We start from the raw sequence: 18,207 nt of genomic DNA on the forward strand, positions 1-18,207 counted from the left end.
AGAAACCAGTTGAAGCTCCTGGCCAATCTTGTTTGGGCTCAGAAGCTAAGCAGAGTCAGGCCTGGTTAGTAATTGGATGGGAGATGACCAGGGAGTCTCAAGGTGGAGCCAAACAAGCATCCAAGAAGTATGCAAGAAGCAACCGCTTCTCCAACTTCATGGAGGCGTCTGTGAGGTCATTGGTAAGGAGCCACGCTTGGTTTGAAGAATGTTTTATTTGTAATACTTAAATTCAGAGACAAGTTAGTCGTCTTCTATCTAACCTTCCAGCCTTAGGATTTTATTTTCTACAGCCATTTCTTACAGAGGAGGTGTTCTGCTCTCCAGGTTGCCTGTGGCAGCACGTCCATTAGGGTTTTAGTAAGGAAACGGGATTCTGGATTGGGACCCAGGCAGGAACTGAGCAACAAGGGACTTGGGAGTAGCCACCGGAGGAGAATCCACCGATGCAGGGACAGAGCCGGACGGCTGCTCCTCCTGCCTGTCGGACCATCTTTCCCGTTGAGAGCTGCAGAGGGAGGCTGTGGTGGCATTTCGGTTCAAGGAGCGTAGTGAGAATCGCTCTTCATGAAGTTCTAATGCTTCTACTCTGCCTCCTCGAATGGACCTTATAAGGCAAAAGTGTTAAGGAACACACTTAACCCTGGGATTGGAAGACAGCCAGCCCTGCCACCGTCCGTGACATGCAAATTTGCAGCCTTGCTCCCAGGAGCTCAGTGGCTCCATGCTCCATGGGCCATCACTAGGGTGATCTGGAGAGGGTCGGAAAGGCTGCCTTTCTGACTGCTGTGACTCAGCCCAGCCCTGCTGGCCCTGGGGGACACCAAGATGCAGCCTCTCTCGGGGGGCAAACCAGGCCCCAGCACATGTTACGGTGCCCAAGAGGCCCTTGGAAGTTCAGAAGTCCCGGATTAAAGTCCTCCATCTCTTGATCCCTGGAACCTTAATTTCAGTCAATTATTTCTCACCAGAAAGGCGGGGGTACAACTTCCATTTTATTATAATACTAAATTTATTACAACAACACTTTACGCTGCAAGGGCACATGCGAAGGACATACACTCCATCTTGGGACATTCAAGGAAAGCAGCAACATAAGAGAATACAAGTGCCGTATTACACAATTTAGGAATGCTTTAGTTCTGTAAAATAAAACTCCAGTTTTAATTTCTCCATACAAAAATGACACGCACAGGTTCCAGGCTCGCACAGAATGGAGAGGGCCCAAGCCGTTCGGCAGGATCCCAGCAGCCCCGACGAGGCTCTGCGTCTGGAGCAGCACTTCGTTGCGAGGCTGTTTCCTCTGACGCCTTTAAGGGACCCACAGGCGGGGACGATGGTCCAATGGTGCCTGTCCAGGGGCTCAATAAGTTCCGTTCACAGTTTGCTATGGGTTAGATGGTTTTAGTACAGCCCAGTTGGCTGAGTGGTTTCACAACTTGTTTTGGAGTATTATTGTACACACACACACACACACACACACACCCCTCTACCGTGTGGCTCCACCAGCTTATAATTTAACCGTTGCGAGAAAAAGCAAGAGGCGTCTGTTTCACGAAGAGGAAACTTTACTGCCAGCTTCCTGCAAATGGGACCTCACGCAGCAGCAGCTCCTATGGGATTGAGATTGACAATGAAATGTCCTAGTGAACACACACACGCGCTGGCACACTCGGGGGAGGAGAGGCATGGCTGCCCTTCCCTCGGCTGCAGCGGAAGAGGACTCAGAATTATTCCTCCAGCAAGCCAAGGCTCGCCTGCTGCTGGGCCATCGATGCAGCGTGCTGTCTGGCCTCCACATCCAAGGAGATTCCTCTCTCTTATCGTGGCGCCTGCGCTTTGCGGAGGGGTGAAAATAGCCCCAGGTGGGAGAAGAGCATCCTGCCCACCCATCGTCCACTTCCTCTCTCCTGGCCTTCGTCGGATGGGGCGGAGTGGGAGGTGCTGAGCAGGTGGCTCATCTTAATCGGCGGCACCCTGATGATGCTCCCTCTCCGCTAAGTTAAAGCCCCCTCTTCAGCCTAAAGCTCTGGTTTAGGAGGCCGCCTGGGACAGCCTTGCTGGACTGAGCTGCTTTCAGACCGGTTGCGGGGATAAGCGCCCCCTCGGCTAAGGAAAACCACACCAAACAATTCATGCACACAGACAGTTTTCTCTTTGGAGCCACTCAGACTTGCCGGTTTTCCAGCTGCAAGGAACGGTTTTCGCCCTGCAGGGGCACCCAGGCCTTCCGCTCCCTACCTCGCAGCAGTCTGGGGTAAATTGCACTTTTTAAACTGAGCCTGCAATAACATCTCTCTTGGAGGGCTTGGGCTGGCTCTTTGCTAGGATTCCTAAGGTAAGACAATGATCAGCAAACCTGGATCGAGGGTTCCTGCTTTTGTTTTTTTCCCACCTTGGTGAAAAATATGGCGATCCTTTGCAGCGGATACGACGGGGCTATCACAGAGGGTCACACCGAGAGAACGGACAGGGGTGCTCGCACAGATAGATGGATCTAACACAATCCTAGCTTGCAACAGACGCCCGACAGAGGCTGAGTAAAACCATGCATGCATTCAGACAGCTCCAGGTCCAGGAACAGGGTGCGGAGGACTCACTTGCCCTCAAGTGTCCAAAACAAAGTCACGTGCATCCCAAAGAGTCCGGGGCCGGGGGCCGGCCTGTCTTTTAGGGAGACGCTTGGAGCTCTTCCTCCACCTCCATCCCAAGCATGCTCCCCGGTGGACGTCCACGTCTTTGGAAAAGAGCCGAAAGCAGCAGAGGCAGGGGGGACTCGGCCTCTCCTCGCCTCTCCCATCTCCCCAGATGCGGGGGCGCCTAAGCGGCATTCATACGGATGCCACCGAAGGGAATCTCCGTTGCCGCTTCTGGAGTGATGCTGTTCAGGAGACGCTGTGGAGGAGAGAAGGGCACGGCTGGGAGGGAGCGCCCATCGCTGGCTTCGGAGGGGCCGCAGAGTGGGAGGGAAGGGGACCGGACCGAGGCACCGGGGCCCGTCAGAGGGAGAGGCCTCTCGAGCTGAATGACCCGAGCTGCCACGGGAGGCGAGCGGCCTTTTGGCCGAGCCACCCGGGGGGAGGTGGTCTTCCTCAGCGGCCCCTGCACCACTTCCAACTCAGCCCCTGGACCACAACTTTTAATGGGGCAGAAGGAGGGCACTAAGCCCTGGGCAATTAATGGCGTTCAGTTCAGCCGCCTTGAACGGAAATTGAAACGTAATCAAATGGACTTGTCGCCTCAACTCTGCCCACCTCTTTGCCCAAGCCAGTGCCCCATTCAGAGGCCCCGGGGAGCCCCATCCACTCACAGTCTTTGGGGTAATCTTCAAAGAGAAGGAAATGGGAGGCAGCTTGGCAGGAGGCGGGGTGACCCCAGAACCCACTCCAGAGTTGGACCAGGTTAAGAACCAGGAACCTAGAGCTAGATGTATCATGCTCCGTTGGTAAAACCAACTAAATCAGTCTAGTTTAGAAGAAAAAAATCTATTCTCGGTTGACTGATGGAGATGAACACGTAACAAAGCAAGCCGCACTGTCTGCAATGGCTGCGCGGAAGATACAAAAGCAAATGCTGACAAATAGTGCTGTTAATTTTAGAGGGGATGTCCTGAACTGATATGGATTGTTGTACTTTTAAATGCATTTTGCTAAAACCCGTGGTTGCAAATAAATGTACACACGACAGTAAGTTAAGAACCAAACGTTCTGTCTGGGCGAAGGCTGCAACTTCTTTCATGGGACGTGCGGGGGATAAAAACTTGGGTTTTTAGCAACCTGGAGTAGCAGGATCTGATGCTGGCTGGAGAGGCGGTTTGGCCCTTCGCTTTCCTGCTGGACTGTCCCTTGCGGAGAAGGCGCTCCCCCTCTTCTCCTCCGCCTCTCTGGCCAATTTCGCAAATCCAGCCTCCCCCTAGCACCAGTTTCCTCTAGCCAAATTCACAACGTCCCTTGGAAAACCCTATTCCCCCTTTCCAAGCGAGTGGTGTGTCACCAGCCCTACTAGGTAGACCAGACCAGAGAACCCACTCCACAGCAAGGCGGGAACCACGCTTTACTGAGACTGGCTATAACAGTTCTCCGCCTTAGGCACGAAGCCAGCTGGGCGACCGTGGGCCAGTCGCTCTCTCTCCGCCCTAGGAAGGAGGCAAGGGCAAACCCCTTCTGAAAAACCTTGCGGAGAAAACTGCAGGGACTGGTCCAGGCGGCCTCCAAAAATTGGACACGATTGAATGGATGGAAAAAAATGACAGGATCTTGCAAGTCTGATTGTCCTTTAGTTTCCCTCCTCTTATACTCTAGTGTAGTATTTCTCCACCTTGTCAACTTGAAGATGGGTGGACTTCAACTCCCAGAATTCCCCAGCCAGTCCACCCATCTTCAAGTTGACAAGGTGGAGAAACACTGCTTTAAAGGAAAGCCGCTTCTGAATACTGTCTTGCTCCCTGGGACTTAAAGAATGCTTCAGCCCCCTTTGCTAGCTAACATTTCCTGCGTATTCCCCTCAAGGTCATTTCCCTTACGCTTCTCCACCCCCAGCAGCATCTCACAGGGGGAGCAGCTCATACCCAAACTTGGACATAGGTCCCCTTGTTCAAAACCCTAGTGAGGAAGCCATCCAAAGTTTTTCAACCGAAAGTAAACTCAAGGGGTGAGGGCATCCGCAGGGGGATCGAAAAAACCCAAGATGGCAGCTTGGGTTGCGTGTCACAAGCGCCCTCTTGACTCTTTTGACCCCTCCTAAGGAGACACCCTAGCTCAGGCCCTTGTGCCCCTCATCCACTGCTCCCCGGGTGGCACCTCAGCCAGCACAAGACGTTTCGAGCTCTGATGCGACTTAAAAGCAACCTGGACCAAATTCCTTTAAGATGCAATTTTCTCTGGCCACTTGGATGTGGTGTGCAAACTCTCTTCTGCAGGGACCAGACAGCTGGGAGGAGATGCCTTTCTGTAGGGCAGGGAGGCTGGCTGGGGAATTCTGGGAGTTGAAGTCCACCCACCTTAAAGTGGCCAAGTCCGAGAAACACTGGAGTGAGCTAGTCCATCACAGGCGGCTTTCTCTGTTGATGGCCAAGCCCTCTGCCTTCCTCCTGCAATTTGTCCCCCGGGTCCCCCCACCCCCAGGGCCGGCCTACCTCTTTCAGCGTCCCTGGAGTCCTTGCCAACCGATAAACCATGTAGGCAGGAATGCAGATGAAGGACGATGTCCCAATGAAATAGCCAAGCACCGTGGTCCAGTACGGGTAAGTGTAGTCGAAGAGGCGGATGTCTGGAGGGCTGGATATGAAGCTGCAAATGATAAACTGGAGAAGACCCCAATGGCTTAGCCGTGGGAACTGAGGCCAGAGAAAAGCTCCCGCTCACCCGTCAGGCTGCCAGTCCGGACCTCTCGAGGGGCATACCTAGCCTGTGGGGCAGATGCCTCAGGGCACAAAAGGAGAGAAGCTGAGGACCACCAGCCCAGCGTCCAGCTGGATGGCTGGATCCAAGCAAGGAGGCAGCCCCTCAGGGCAGCAGATCCAGGAGGAGAATGCCAACCAGAGAAGGGGCTTTTTCCAACCGACAGGAAGACAGGTTTAGAGCGGCCTGGGGCAACCCTAGAAGATGCCACCTTCTGCAGATCCACCCCAACTTTTCTTCCCATGGCTGGCTTCCCAGAGGGCTGGGCTCGCCCATAAGGGCTTGCCTGACCTTCAGCGACCCATCCTTGCCCTCCAGCTCCATCCAGCTGGGGATGTTCCTCCCTGATGCCCCTGAAGCCCCCTTCCTCTCACAGACTGCTTTAAAAAGCGCCCTGTTTTCAGCTGCATTCTGTTTAAACAGGTTCAAGACTGTTGATTTTAGCTGTTGCAACCAGGCGGTTGTTTGTATCTAAAAACAGTTTGGAAAGGAAGCCCTTTGTCCTGAAAGTTTGGTAGTAAATTGAGGGAATAAATAGCCTTTCACCTTTCCAGCTTCTGCCTTCGCTGGTCTCTTCATCATCAGAAAGGAAAAGCAAACAGCTGAACAGCAGGAGGGGGAGATTGGAGAATCCACTGACTTACTCTTGGCTTAACCTCAACTCCCCAGAAATTAAAAATGAGTTTGCAACATCCATGGCAACCCGCAAAAACCACTTGTGTTCCTATTTGGACTGTCCTCAGCAACCAAGTAACCACAGTACCTGATTATTGCTCCTAATTTCATTTTTTCAGGCTCATAAAAAGCTTGTGTGGGTGAGCGAGAAAGAGTGTGTGCGCGTGTTACTATATAGAGGGTTGACGTGATTACACATGATTGTTTACCCCTTTTATTCTGGGCAATAAAATTAAGTTTTGCTAAACAGACATCCATCACGCTCGCCAGGTTGTTTTCGAATCGCCAGACAGACCTAGAAAGTGCTTGCCATCCATAACCCTTACACCTCTCCTGTCCAATGCTTAATGTTGACGGCATTTAAAAAGTCAGAAGAAGCTAATTTTGGAAAGGGAATTAAGTCTTTGTTTAGCAGTGCTAGAAACAGCTCCGTCAAACCAACCACTGGGACTGTTTCTCCCCCTCGCTTCACCTCTTAGAAGTAAAATTGAAGAACGACGTATTGCTGCAAAGAGAAAGCAGAAGTGGCGGGGGGTCTGCAGGATATGATCTGGTAGGATGGTGGCTGTGGTGGTGGGATCGAAGCTCTACCCGGCTGTGTGCATTTCATATAAAAACAGGCGTGGACCTTCCATCACACCTCCATGGGGACTGTCTTGACTGTTTTGGCCGTACTTCCAGAGACCCCTGCAAGATCTGGGTGATGGGACCAGGTCCAAAGACTTCTGTCAGGATGTGCTAACACACTTGCCCTTTCTAAGGTTGCTTCTTGGCCCACCTGTTCTCCAGCTCCCTCTCTCTCAGGGTTGCAACTGGAAACTCTTACGTCCTTTAAAAACTGGTGGCTCTCCAGCGTGTTCAGGGACGGCCATGCAAAGCCCAGGAGCTATTGCCATGTGGAAATAGCCGGTTCGGCTGCCAAAATTGTTCTGCAAAGCAGAATCAGAAGTCCTATCTACTGCTGGAGGAGGGGGACCCTTCCAGCTCGTGGAGGCAACTCACCAGGATGAAAACGGGGCTGATGACAACCCAGCAGATCCTCCAGAACCAGCCAGGGCTGAACCCAAGCATCTCTTTCACGTCACTGCAGAACTGGGTGACGCCTGTGGAAGGACACCAAAGGCATTACTGGCCATTGCAAATTAGGGCCAACAGTAGAAGAGCACGCAAAAGATGGGTTTGGGTCGTGTCAGCCCAGCCCCTGAGCAGCAAAGGAACTTCACGGCCCCTGTTGCCCTTCTTCCCATCCCCAAAGGTCTCTGCAGCTTGCCACCTCAAGCGCTGTAATTAAGAGGAGCGTGGTAAAAATCAACCCGGGTGGCTGCCTACTCTCTCTGCCCTCTGCAAGAAGATCATAGAAAGGGGTGAAAGAAAGTGGGCTTCCAGATGTAGGAACCTAATAAGGTTCACGTCCTCATGGAAACCCACCACTTCTAGACTGCCCTGGGCACTTCCCAAGCTTGTGGTCGCCTTGTAACAGATGGTTGGCCACTGGAGCCCTGCAGCCCGCTGGTTGCCCCCAAGGAAGAAGGCATCCTTTCTAATCGGTCTTCCCCCACAGAACAACGTGCACGTGGGAGCTCACCATAGAACCAAGCCACCGCGATGGATTCCAGAAACACCACAGCTATCACGGCCGGCCCCGTGGCGTATTCTTCGAAGAGTTTCACCACATATGCACCTCCCTGGGAGGAAGAAGAAGCATGTGGACAATGAAAGGAGGGCCTCAGTTTCCCAGAAGCAATACTGATGGGTGCAGCTCATTCCACCTCAGGAGGGAGAAAGACCCCATGTGCGCAAGCCCAAATAGGTCTGAAATGCGCCTCCCCCAATACTGCTGGCACCTTATGCAATCTGCAGCATTCCCAGCCCATTTATTTTTCGTTTATCATTTATTTAGCGCACTGTTTGTGTCTCACATCTCCAGATCTTCCCTCTGCCTTGGAGACTAGCAGGAAATCCAGGGGCTTCTCCTGGCCATTGAAATAAGCGAATCCAACAAAACTGAGGCCTCACTGTCTCTCCCCCTTGGGGAGAACATCTGGAATTGCTGCACCCCCGTGACTGGGAGGAAATCTGCAGACAGACCCTGGTTTTGGTTTGGGTTGAAAAATCGAAGCTGGAAAAGTCCGGGGGGGGGGGCATTTGCAATGGGATGGGAGATGGAGGACAATCACATCACCCATTCCTGCATTCAGGGACCGGTGGGCAGCAGGAAGTGCAAAATGCAGATCCACTCATTGGGTATTTTAAGGGAGTAATAATTTACCGTTTGCTCAAAGAGAATTAAAGAACTGTAAAGATTTAGATGCTGTATCTATCCCAAAATCTCAATTTTTTCTTTTTAATTTACAGTACCCAGATTTTAAGCTGTGGCCACAGGAAGGAGACCCCCACGGTATCTGGAGGTGGCTCCGGGGAGGAATAGAAACCAGGTCCTGGGCTTTGTCCAGGCCAAGACGGATGGGAACCATTGGAATGAGCGCAGCCTCAAAGCTGTGGATTTGAACGTCTGGGGAACACCATGCTCAAACGCTGTGGCTCAGTCCCCCGGCATGCTGAGCCATAAGCTGGTTTCTTTAGTTCAGCATAACATTTGAACTCAGCTACCATGACCTGTCAATCATGGTTTGTGGCCTAGAGTGGTAGGAGAACCCACTCAACTCTGGTTTGTGACGTATCTCATAGTTAAACAATACGTTGGCCTGCAGCGGTTGGCAGTCCAAGGACCCGCTTCGCAAGTCCCTGCAGATCAGCCCCCCGCCCAAGGGGCCAGATCAGCTACTCACAAAGGTCAGCGTTGACAAGGAGCCCATGAAACACACCACGATGAACATCAGCACAAACCATTCCCGTCGCTGGCCCCAGACGTGTGGGAACTCATCCAGGACGCCGGTGATGACCCCCTCCAGGCCTGCAAACTGGGAAAAGCGCATGGAGAGGTCAAGGAACGAATGGCGCCCACCATCCTCTTCCCCAAGCTGAACCCAGGCGGTGCCACACCTTCACCTCGAACAGGGGCCAGCTGGAGGGTTGCGAAGGAATGCCAGGAGCAGGTCTGGCTATGCAAGTCGCGGGACTCAGATTCTTAGGATTGGAGGACATGCAGCCCCCCCCCCGCGCTCAGTGCAAATTACAGCATCGCAGGCATTGCATGCTTGAGCCCATCCAGTGAAGGAGCTCGACCCAAGGGTTTCATTGGCTCTGCTTTCCAGCTGCTCTTATTCTCTCGCCTCACTCAGAGTCTCCCCTGCCACAGCTTAAACCCATTATCCCATGCCTCTGGAGTGAGAAACGCTAGGGTTTGCCAGCATCTTCTTAAAATGCCGTGTCCCGAGCTGGACCGAGGCCCACGCAGAATGAAGTGGAAGCAGGGCCGTCCCGCGAAGCCCCTGACCCACCCGGGTGGAAGGATCCGCCCCCTGCCTGGGCATCCACGCTTCCGTTAGCACCGCTCTGTCCCTTCGAGGCTGTGATCCGAGTTTGCAAACAGATGCAACTTCTGGAGGAAGAGTCTTCGCAGAAGAGAGCGTGGGGGCCAATTCTGCTCCAGCACAAGGAGCAGGATTTCTCCCGGGAGATTGCCTTTGGGTTAGTTTTGGCTGAATGGGGAAAGATCCTGCAATCTGCCACCCTTGCCCACCTTTGCCCTGACTGTCAGCCCCACCAGCTAGATCACACCAAGAAATAAACTTTGCAAGAAGGCTACAACTACTTTTACTAATATTGGCTATACCAGTGTTTCTCCACCTTAACAACTTTAGGATGTCTGGACTTCAACTCCCAGAATTCTGGGAGTTGAAGTCCAGACATCCTAAAGTTGCTAAGGTGGAGAAACACTGGGCTTTGCAGTAATAACAGAATCATGCAAGTCTGACTGTGCTTTCCTCCCCCCCTCCCCCCGCTTACTCATGTGAATTAGAGAGGTGTCTGCCTGATTCGCTTCTGCTTACTTTCTCCTTGCTTCGGACTTACGACATGTTTTTCCCCTGGTCGCTTTGGCCTATCTCTGCTCTGCCAAGATCATCTTCCTTACTCTGTCCACTGACCCTCCTCTGCTCACCGTGCTGTCCAGTCCGAGGGTGATCAACATCAGGAAGAAAATGATGGCAAAGAAGGTGGATGCCGGCATGTTCGCGATGGCCTCTGCATAGGTGATGAAAAGCAGGCTGGGTCCTGTTCAATAATCAGAGAGAGAAAGGGGTCACACCGGCTCCCTCCTGCCCTTCAGCATGCCCCCTTCTCCTCCTCCATCCTCCAGACTTCATTTCTCTCTTGTCCTTCCAAGGCAGACCAAGATGCTCAAGGAGCTGGTGGTGGATGGTGGGAACGATAACCTGTCTGGAGGACGCCAGCCGAAAGCTGCATCGGTCGATGCACAGCTGTGCCATAGTATGCAGAAGGGAAATGTTGGCACCAGGATGCCCCCCACGCCCGTGTCTCTCTTTGGCCTCTGCCTGCTTTTGGACCTGGAAATGGAGGACAGCCCATCCTCCAGAGGGGAGGCAGAATGCACGGGGAGGAGGAGGCTCAGCGCCTCTTGGCGTTCCCCCCTCCCCAGGGGTTGCCTCACAGGCCCCCCCAAAGGCAACGCTTCTCTAAAGAGTGGTTAACCAGCGCTAGGCGAGTGCTTCCACCGCTCCCAGTCAGGTTTCCCCCTTCAAATCCAGCTTGCTTCAGGGTTCGACTCGAAAGGTGGACGGGCAGACATCTTTCTAAAGGAAGGTTGGCCTTGTGCCGAAGGGTCGACGTCCAACCATCTTATTTTCCAGGAGCGGAACCGTCTGTGTGCGTGTTGAAGAAGTCCAGATGGCAACTACAAAGCCCCACCCCCTGCAGGTGCCATCTTGACTCTTTTGACCTCCCTCTGCAGAGGCCCCTGCCAAGGAAGCCTCTGGCCTTTACTTCGGTCCCGCGGGTGTTTGGAGCAAAGAAAACGGTTCGCTTGGAAGAATAACGTTGAACAGGTCAGCCTTCTGCGTATCGGTGTTTGGTGCCCAGCCACCCCTCCAGCAGTCACTTCGTGAAAAATCACCCCCTTCCGCTGCAGCCCTTTTGTGAGCGTGCCCACAATAGGATCTCTGGGTTCCAATGGCGCTCCTGGCTGAAAGCCATCAGATTCAACAGGAAGGGATCCAGTCTGATTTCTCAGCACAGGGGATTCCACAGCCTGAGCATTTGTTGCAGTCAAGTGTCCCCCAGGGACCCACTCGCAGTACCTTTGCATGGTGTAGATACACTGGATGGATGGATGGATGGATGGATGGAAGGAAGGAAGGAAGGAAGGAAGGAAGGAAGGAAGGAAGGAAGGAAGGAAGGAAGGAAGGAAGGAAGGTTGGTTGGTCGGTCTGGAGTTTAAGATGTATGGATGGAAGGCAGGCAGGCAGGAAGGAAGGAAACGGAGATGATCCAGCTCTGTATTGGGGGCCTTCAGCACCCAGCCAAGACGCCTGGCCAAGAAGAGTCTTGTAAGAAGAAGAGCCTGTTCTACAAATTACCTGGTTTTAATTTGTTTCACACTTTAAAACTAAAAGCCAACGTTTTAAATTGTTCTCAATACGATCGGGCTCTAGGACAGCAGTCGCTACAATGCAGCCGCATATTCCTCAATTTTTTTTATTATTATTTTTAGTTTAGACATAGATACCCCACCCTTGACCAAATTCCCAGGGTGGATGACATCATCAAGCTACAATAAACAATTAAATACAATAAAATCTAAACTGGCTGTGGTTGAAAGCCTAGCTGACGCATTTTGGACCAGCAGAAGTTTCCAAATACTCTGTAATGCCAGCCCCATTCAGAGAACACGTTGGTGTGATCCAGCAGCTGTGACCAGTGAAGGTGGCCAACGTGGCCAGGGGTTGCACGGTCGCCAGCCAAAGCATGCTCACAGCCAAGCTGTTTCGCAGGATGACCCTGCGGGGGCCTGCAAAAAGGTTGTGGCTGCAAGCTTGTCTTGGATCTTGTGAACCAGGATGAAAGCTGGGTTGGGATGGTCCCATAAAATGAAGAGCAGTGATTTACTGCTGACAATCTTCAGCCTTCTGCCAGCCACATCCTCTTCAAGGAGAACCTTGAGTGTTTAGGGACAAAAGGTCACAGTTTCAACACTGTCCCTACCCTTGCAGATGCAGGAGACTGAGATCTGGAAGGACCCCAGATCTGGAAGCTGATCCCAGAAGGCATTTCCTAGGTTCTAAGCCACCATTCCCCCATCTGACGCCCCCCAGATAATTTCGTTTACAATTCCCAGAGTCTCTGTTCAGCACAGCCAGTATTTGGGAAAGGGTCGGTGGGGGTATAACTTCTGCCTCCATCATTCCAAACTGAAGGTTGGAAGTTTGCCTTGAAGATGCTGAAGCTGAAAGATTGCCCCCCTTTCCCTCAGACTACCTGTCTCATCATTCTGTTGGGAGCTAAGCAACTTTGCTGGATGTTGGGTCTGAACCCATCTCTCCCGTTCACCACTGCCTCCACACATAGAGACACACACTCAAAACAGAGAACTGATCTCTTTTGATGTCCTTCTTAGCATCCTTTGCAGACCTCTGTCAGTTGACAACATTGTCAAGCTGGTTGCGTAATATCATCTCCCATCTTACAGATACTGAGAAGAACCCAGTTCTGTTGCCACTGGAAGATGTTCCACAGGAATTTTAGGAACCTCATTAGACTGGTGAACTCCTGGTTGGCTAAGGCTGCCCAGGAAACTTCCATCCAGTGTCCACCTCCCTTTTTAAGGGAAGGTTGTGAAGAAGGTGGCCATGCAGCAGCTTCAGCGGACCCTGGATGAAGCAGCTTATCTGGACCCGTTTCAGTCAGGATTCAGGCCTGGACATGGGACGGAAACGCCACTGGTCACACTTTTGGATGATCTGTGGTGGGAGCAGGATGGGGGTAGTGCATCCATCCTGGCTCTTCTTGACCTCTCGGCAGCTTTCAGTACCATCGGTCATGGTATCCTTCTGAATCAGCTCAGAGGATTTGGGGTGGGCGGCATGATGTTGTGTGGGTTCTCTTCCTTCCTATGGGGCCAGTACCAGTTGGTGTTGATTGAGAGTGAGAGGTCCCACCCACACCCCCTACTATGTGGTGTTCCGCAGGGTTCGGTACTCTTTCTGCTCCTGTTTAACATCTACATGAAACTGCTGGGTGAGATCGTCCATCACCATGGGGTGACGTATCATCAGTATTGGATGATACCCAATTATACATCTCCGGCAAACTAAGCGATGCTGTTGACGTCTTGTCTTGGTGCCTGGAGGCTGTGGGGGTCTGGATGGGGAACAACAGGCTTCAACTGAACCCTGGCAAGACTGAGTAGCTCTGAGTCTTAGGCCTGCCAGATCTGAGACTTTACCATCTTTGGTACTGAATGGGGTGGCACTGCCCCAAACGGACCCAGTGTGCAATCTGGGGGTCCTCCTGGACTCACGACTCCTGCTTGAGGAGCAGGTGGCAGCTGTGCCTAGGGGGGCCTTTGTGTAACTTTGTGTTATGTGACAGTTGCACCCATTCCTGGACTGTGAGGCTCTGCTCACAGTTACTCATGCCCTGGTCACCTCCTGAATGGGACTACTGTAACACACTCTACATGGGGCTGCCCTTAAAGAGTGTCTGGAAGCTTCAGCTGGTGCAAAATGCAATGGTATGGGCAGTTATGTGTGACTGTAATGGTAGGTGGGAATGACCTTGGGAGGCAGGATGAAGAGATGCTGCCTAGGGAAGAGTCAGGTAAGAGACAGCATAGCCCACTGCTGCACAGTGGGCAGGGCAAGAGGCTCAGAAGGGACCCTCCCTAAATTCTCAGGCTGTAAAGGAGACGGCGGGAGAATTGGACTTTCAGACTTGCACAATTCTGTTAATGTAGCCTCACAATCAAGTAGAATGAGTTCATCTGGTTGCGTTTCCTGTCTGGTCTTCCTGGTAAGGTTGACAGTGCCCGTAGGAGGACACACATCACACCTCTGCTCCATGAGCTGCCTAGGTTTGCTTCTGGGTACAATTCGAGATGTTTGTTTTGACCTTTAAAGCCCTACATGGCATGGGCCAGGTTATCCAAGGGACCGCCTCTTCCCTATTCCATCTGCCCGTCCCATCAACTCTGGCAGGAGAGACATGCCGCAAGTCCCATCTGCTAAGGAGTTCCATCTGGATTCCATCTGATAAATAAATAGATAAACCTTTCTGGCAGGTGAGGCCTGATGTCCACGTATCCCAGGTCTGATTGGAAGTGATCCTCTAGGAACACCAACACAGCCTCTTTCTCGGAACCGAACCCCTGAAACTTTCCTAACCAGAGAATTAGAAATGGATTATCGTAGGACCTTCTGCGTAGGAAGCCCTAAGCTTCCCCAGTAGTTTCTGCTTCCTGAATCCATCTCTCCCTCTGCCAATTTCTTCTGCATCCTGAGATGGAGGGATGTCTAGGGGCCCAGGAGCTTTAAGAGGACAAGCATGAGAGATTCTTGGCCAACAGTGTCTCCCAGGAAACATTACAAGAAAATAAAACAAAGAGGACATTACCAGTATCTTTGGCGACCTCTGACACAGGTTCCTTCCTCATCTCAGCCATGTAGCCGAGCACAGTGAAGATGACAAATCCTGCCACGAAACTCGTCAGGCAATTGACCGCGCTGGTGACCAGAGCGTCCCTGCAACGAGATCCAAAGCCCTTCAGGATCAGAGGGTGCAGGCGACTGATCCCCCGTGGCCTCTTCTGCTCTCCAGCTCAAGGAAGAGAGGGGCAAGAGGAGCAGAAGGGACGTTGGGCGGTCCAGGCGAGCTGGGGATGTGAGGTTGAACCAAGGGGGCTGCCAGGCAAACCGGGCTGGGGATGAAATGAAGGACGTTGGGTATGAAAGGCTGGTGCCCTATGCCACCCCACTGTAGCCTCTCCTCTAAGAGCACAGGAGCTTTAGTTCAGCAGAAGAGACTTCTCTTGCCAGACAGGCAGTTGCCTTTTAGGGTTCTCCCCTTTCAAATCAGAGTCACATTTGGGAAATGGGCGGCTGTATGAATTTGATAAATAATCTCAAATCCCACCTATCCCATTATTAAAGGACATGGATCCCACCAGGGGCATCCATAGGGGTGGTTTAAAAAGTCAAGAGGGTGGCTGTGACTGTGCAGTCAAAGCCCCCCTCCCAGGTTCTTTGTCCATTCCTGCCTCCCTCCATAATACAAAGTCCCCTTTTTGAGAGCTGTTTATAGGTTTTCCGAGAAGGGCATTTAAAATAACCTTGAGTTATTACACTTATTAGCTGATAACAAGTTTAAAGACTTATGGCAAATTAACATTTCAGTGGCTTGGCCTGTGTCTCCTCTGGAGTACTTCTGCGTGCCACTTGTGCTGCACAGCCTAGGCCAGTGGAGGCACCGCTCTCGGGTGTTGAGCAGCAACCTCTCTTTAAATGTACCCAGGGCTGAACTGGGACCTCCTGTGATGGAATGTATCTACGGGGAGGAGGAAAGCGATGTGGGGGATAGAAGCAGAGATCAAGGCTATCAGGAAGGAGGGGGCGCACTCCAGCAGGGGAAAGGAGACAAAAGACAACGCAGTCCGTAGGAGGAGCATGGGAAGAGTAAGAGGTTCAGGGTAGCCGCTCCCTAGAATCTCCCAGGGTGTATCCACTAGTTGCAGTAGCATAGATTTAGTCTGGCAAGGCTCTGTCTCTATGGTGTAAGCCAGTGTTGTCCAAACTTGGCCACTTTAAGATGAGTGGACTTCAACTCCCAGAATTCCCCAGCCAGCCATGCTGGCTGGGGAATTCTGGGAGTTGAAGTCCACTCATCTTAAAGTGGCCAAGTTTGGACAACACTGGTGTAAGCAAATGAAAGAAGTGAACTCAAGGGGACGCTTTCACCATGGCTCTTGGGCTGGGCCTGACACCTTCTGCATGAAAGCAGGTTATCTATCACGGAGTTAGTCTTACCACTTGTCTGTTCAGTGGTAAAAGCATGACTACAAGAAGACCACCGAGTTCCCACACACTCTCTGCTCCAAAAAGAAAGCTAAACTCTTCCTGTATTTCCCCCCCAGGGGAGCGGAGTGTAAAACAGAACATCAACCTCCCTGAAGAAGCCCTCACGGTCTCTGCATCCAAGGTTTCCTGCCAACCCCCTGAAGATTTAGATTTAATTCTTCTAATGGAACTCACTGATAACAGTTGTTGTGAAACTTGTTGTAGCTTGCAAAGGCTAGGAGCACCCCAAATCCTGGTCCGAGGGAGAAGAAGATCTGAGCAGCTGCATCCACCCACACCTACAACGACAGATCGAAAAAGCGGGTCGTGAAAAGAACTGTAATATTGGAACCACCATATTGCAGTTTTGGCCACCGTGGGATCAACTCTCCTCTTCCTGCTCCGTGCATGAATCAAGATGTGCTGGACGCCTCTGCCTGGCCTTCAGGGCCATTGGGAGTGGAAGTCCAACTCACCTGGAGGGCAGAGCCTGGGGAAGGTGCGAAGGACGTTCAGGGCGACAGCTGGTGGGAGAACCTAGGCCTGCTCCCGAGGCAGACATCCTTAGAGCCAGGGGCTCTGCAGCTGATGCTCTGGGGCCACCAAGTCCACCCTAACCAGACAGCCGGTTTGCCCAATGCCCGGGGTGGGCTAGTTGGTGGCAGCCTCTTTTGGAAAGCCCAGCTGGGGTCTTTGCATGAACTGGGTTGGGTTCCTTTCCACGGGCTTTGCGTGGTACCTGGACGGAGCCACTGTGCATTACGAAGCCAGGTCTGGGGCTTAGCATATCGTGTGAATCCAGCCTCAGGGGCCACCACCCATCAGATCCCCTGCCCTGGGGACTTTGCAGCTGGCACCGCCACCCTGGATTTCTGCAAAGGGTGTTGCACTCTGAGAAGAAGGGCTTCCTTTTGCTTGACCCTTCGTCTGTGGTGGTATTGCAAGAAAGGAGCGTAACTCCTTTCAACATCCAGTTCCTCCTCAATGACAGTCACTTTTCCTCTTAAAAACTGGTTTTGAAAGCAGCCAAATGTCTGGCATTTGATATCATAAGGCTAATCATCCAGACCATTTCCGGATGAATCTTTCCTTACGCAACCGCCCAGCAACGGGCAAGATGGCACCTTCCTACGTTTGCCACCTTCCCCTCGTCACCTTGCTCGTTTGGGGGTTTTGCCACAGCAACTCTTTTCGAAACCAGAAAACAAAACTGCTGCGTGCAACAGTTGGCATGGAGAGTCCTTGAGAAACTCCTCCTGAATTCTTACTTTCTAAAACAAACCAGCCCCATTTCCCTCTCCCTGGGCAGAGCCAGACGCTGCCTGGAGGCATCTTTCTGGGTACAGGAGCACGTGGCGACTTCACAGCCAGCCTGCAATGCACAGATTACAATCTGCTCTTTCCTCACTTCAGAGATATTCAGTACAATAGCAAGGCCGTTTATTACTTTTAGGGTGGCAACTAGGCCTTATCGCAGAGGTGGTTTTATCAAATAACAGCGTGTCTTCATTTCCTCTTGAACTCCCCCCGATCATGCATCCGGCTAGCGAATATTAGAATATCTAATCTTGCTGTTTGCTGCATTTATTACTTAAAGTGCTTGGATCTTTCCTCTCCCTTCCCTGCCCAAGACTTCTATAACTAGGCGTAGGAAAGGGCACGTTGGCACCCCAGAGATTTCTTGCAGGTTAAGGCTCAGTTGAACTGGATTTTGCCATGGCTAACTTGCTAACTTGCTCCAGAGAAGAAGACATGATTTTTCTCCCCGCCTCCAAAGGGACACGGTGGTTGGGAGAATTGTTGGGCCAAAATCTGTGCAGCTTCTGAAACGTGTTCTGTCCTTGCAAAAGAGATTTCTGATTTGCTGACTTCAGAGGGAATGAGAATTTCCATTGCAGTTCTCTCGGGGGAAGTTTTGAAGCTGAACTTTCTTAATGAAGGTGGCAAAGTTTGAGAGTGCAGCCACCGATGCTTTTGTCATGCGTTATGGATCGTTCCATCACACACACACAGCCTTCTGCACACTCATACTTCTTATACGAAAGAAGAAAAATCCCCAGGAAAATTGGGGTTAAAAGGCCACCATAGAGCAATGGAAAGAGGATTGTGCAATGGAAGAACGGATATTTACATCACCCTTGGCCACTTCATCATTAGATCAGTGC

The 18,207-nt window shown here is 51.9% G+C and overlaps 1 protein-coding gene across 1 annotated transcript in view; it reads right to left on the bottom strand.

The window, feature by feature from the left end:
* Positions 1-977: 977 nt before the first annotated feature.
* The window catches only part of SLC6A4 (solute carrier family 6 member 4), a 35,509-nt gene continuing 18,279 nt past the window's right edge, over positions 978-18,207 (bottom strand). Inside the window, exons 7-14 of the mRNA XM_088138748.1 lie at positions 16,238-16,341; positions 14,604-14,731; positions 10,138-10,250; positions 8,864-8,995; positions 7,660-7,759; positions 7,077-7,177; positions 5,135-5,302; positions 978-2,895 (exon numbers count right to left, since the gene is read on the bottom strand). Of these exons, the coding sequence (XP_087994874.1) occupies positions 2,821-2,895; positions 5,135-5,302; positions 7,077-7,177; positions 7,660-7,759; positions 8,864-8,995; positions 10,138-10,250; positions 14,604-14,731; positions 16,238-16,341 (921 nt within the window). The 3' untranslated portion in view covers positions 978-2,820. The remainder of the gene's footprint in view (positions 2,896-5,134; positions 5,303-7,076; positions 7,178-7,659; positions 7,760-8,863; positions 8,996-10,137; positions 10,251-14,603; positions 14,732-16,237; positions 16,342-18,207) is intronic.

Source organism: Python bivittatus, unplaced genomic scaffold, assembly GCF_059951505.1.
Source record: "Python bivittatus isolate LINGU-HERP-01145 unplaced genomic scaffold, Pbiv_v1 ctg000240_np1212, whole genome shotgun sequence".
In the NCBI taxonomy this organism is placed as follows: Eukaryota; Metazoa; Chordata; class Lepidosauria; order Squamata; family Pythonidae; genus Python; species Python bivittatus.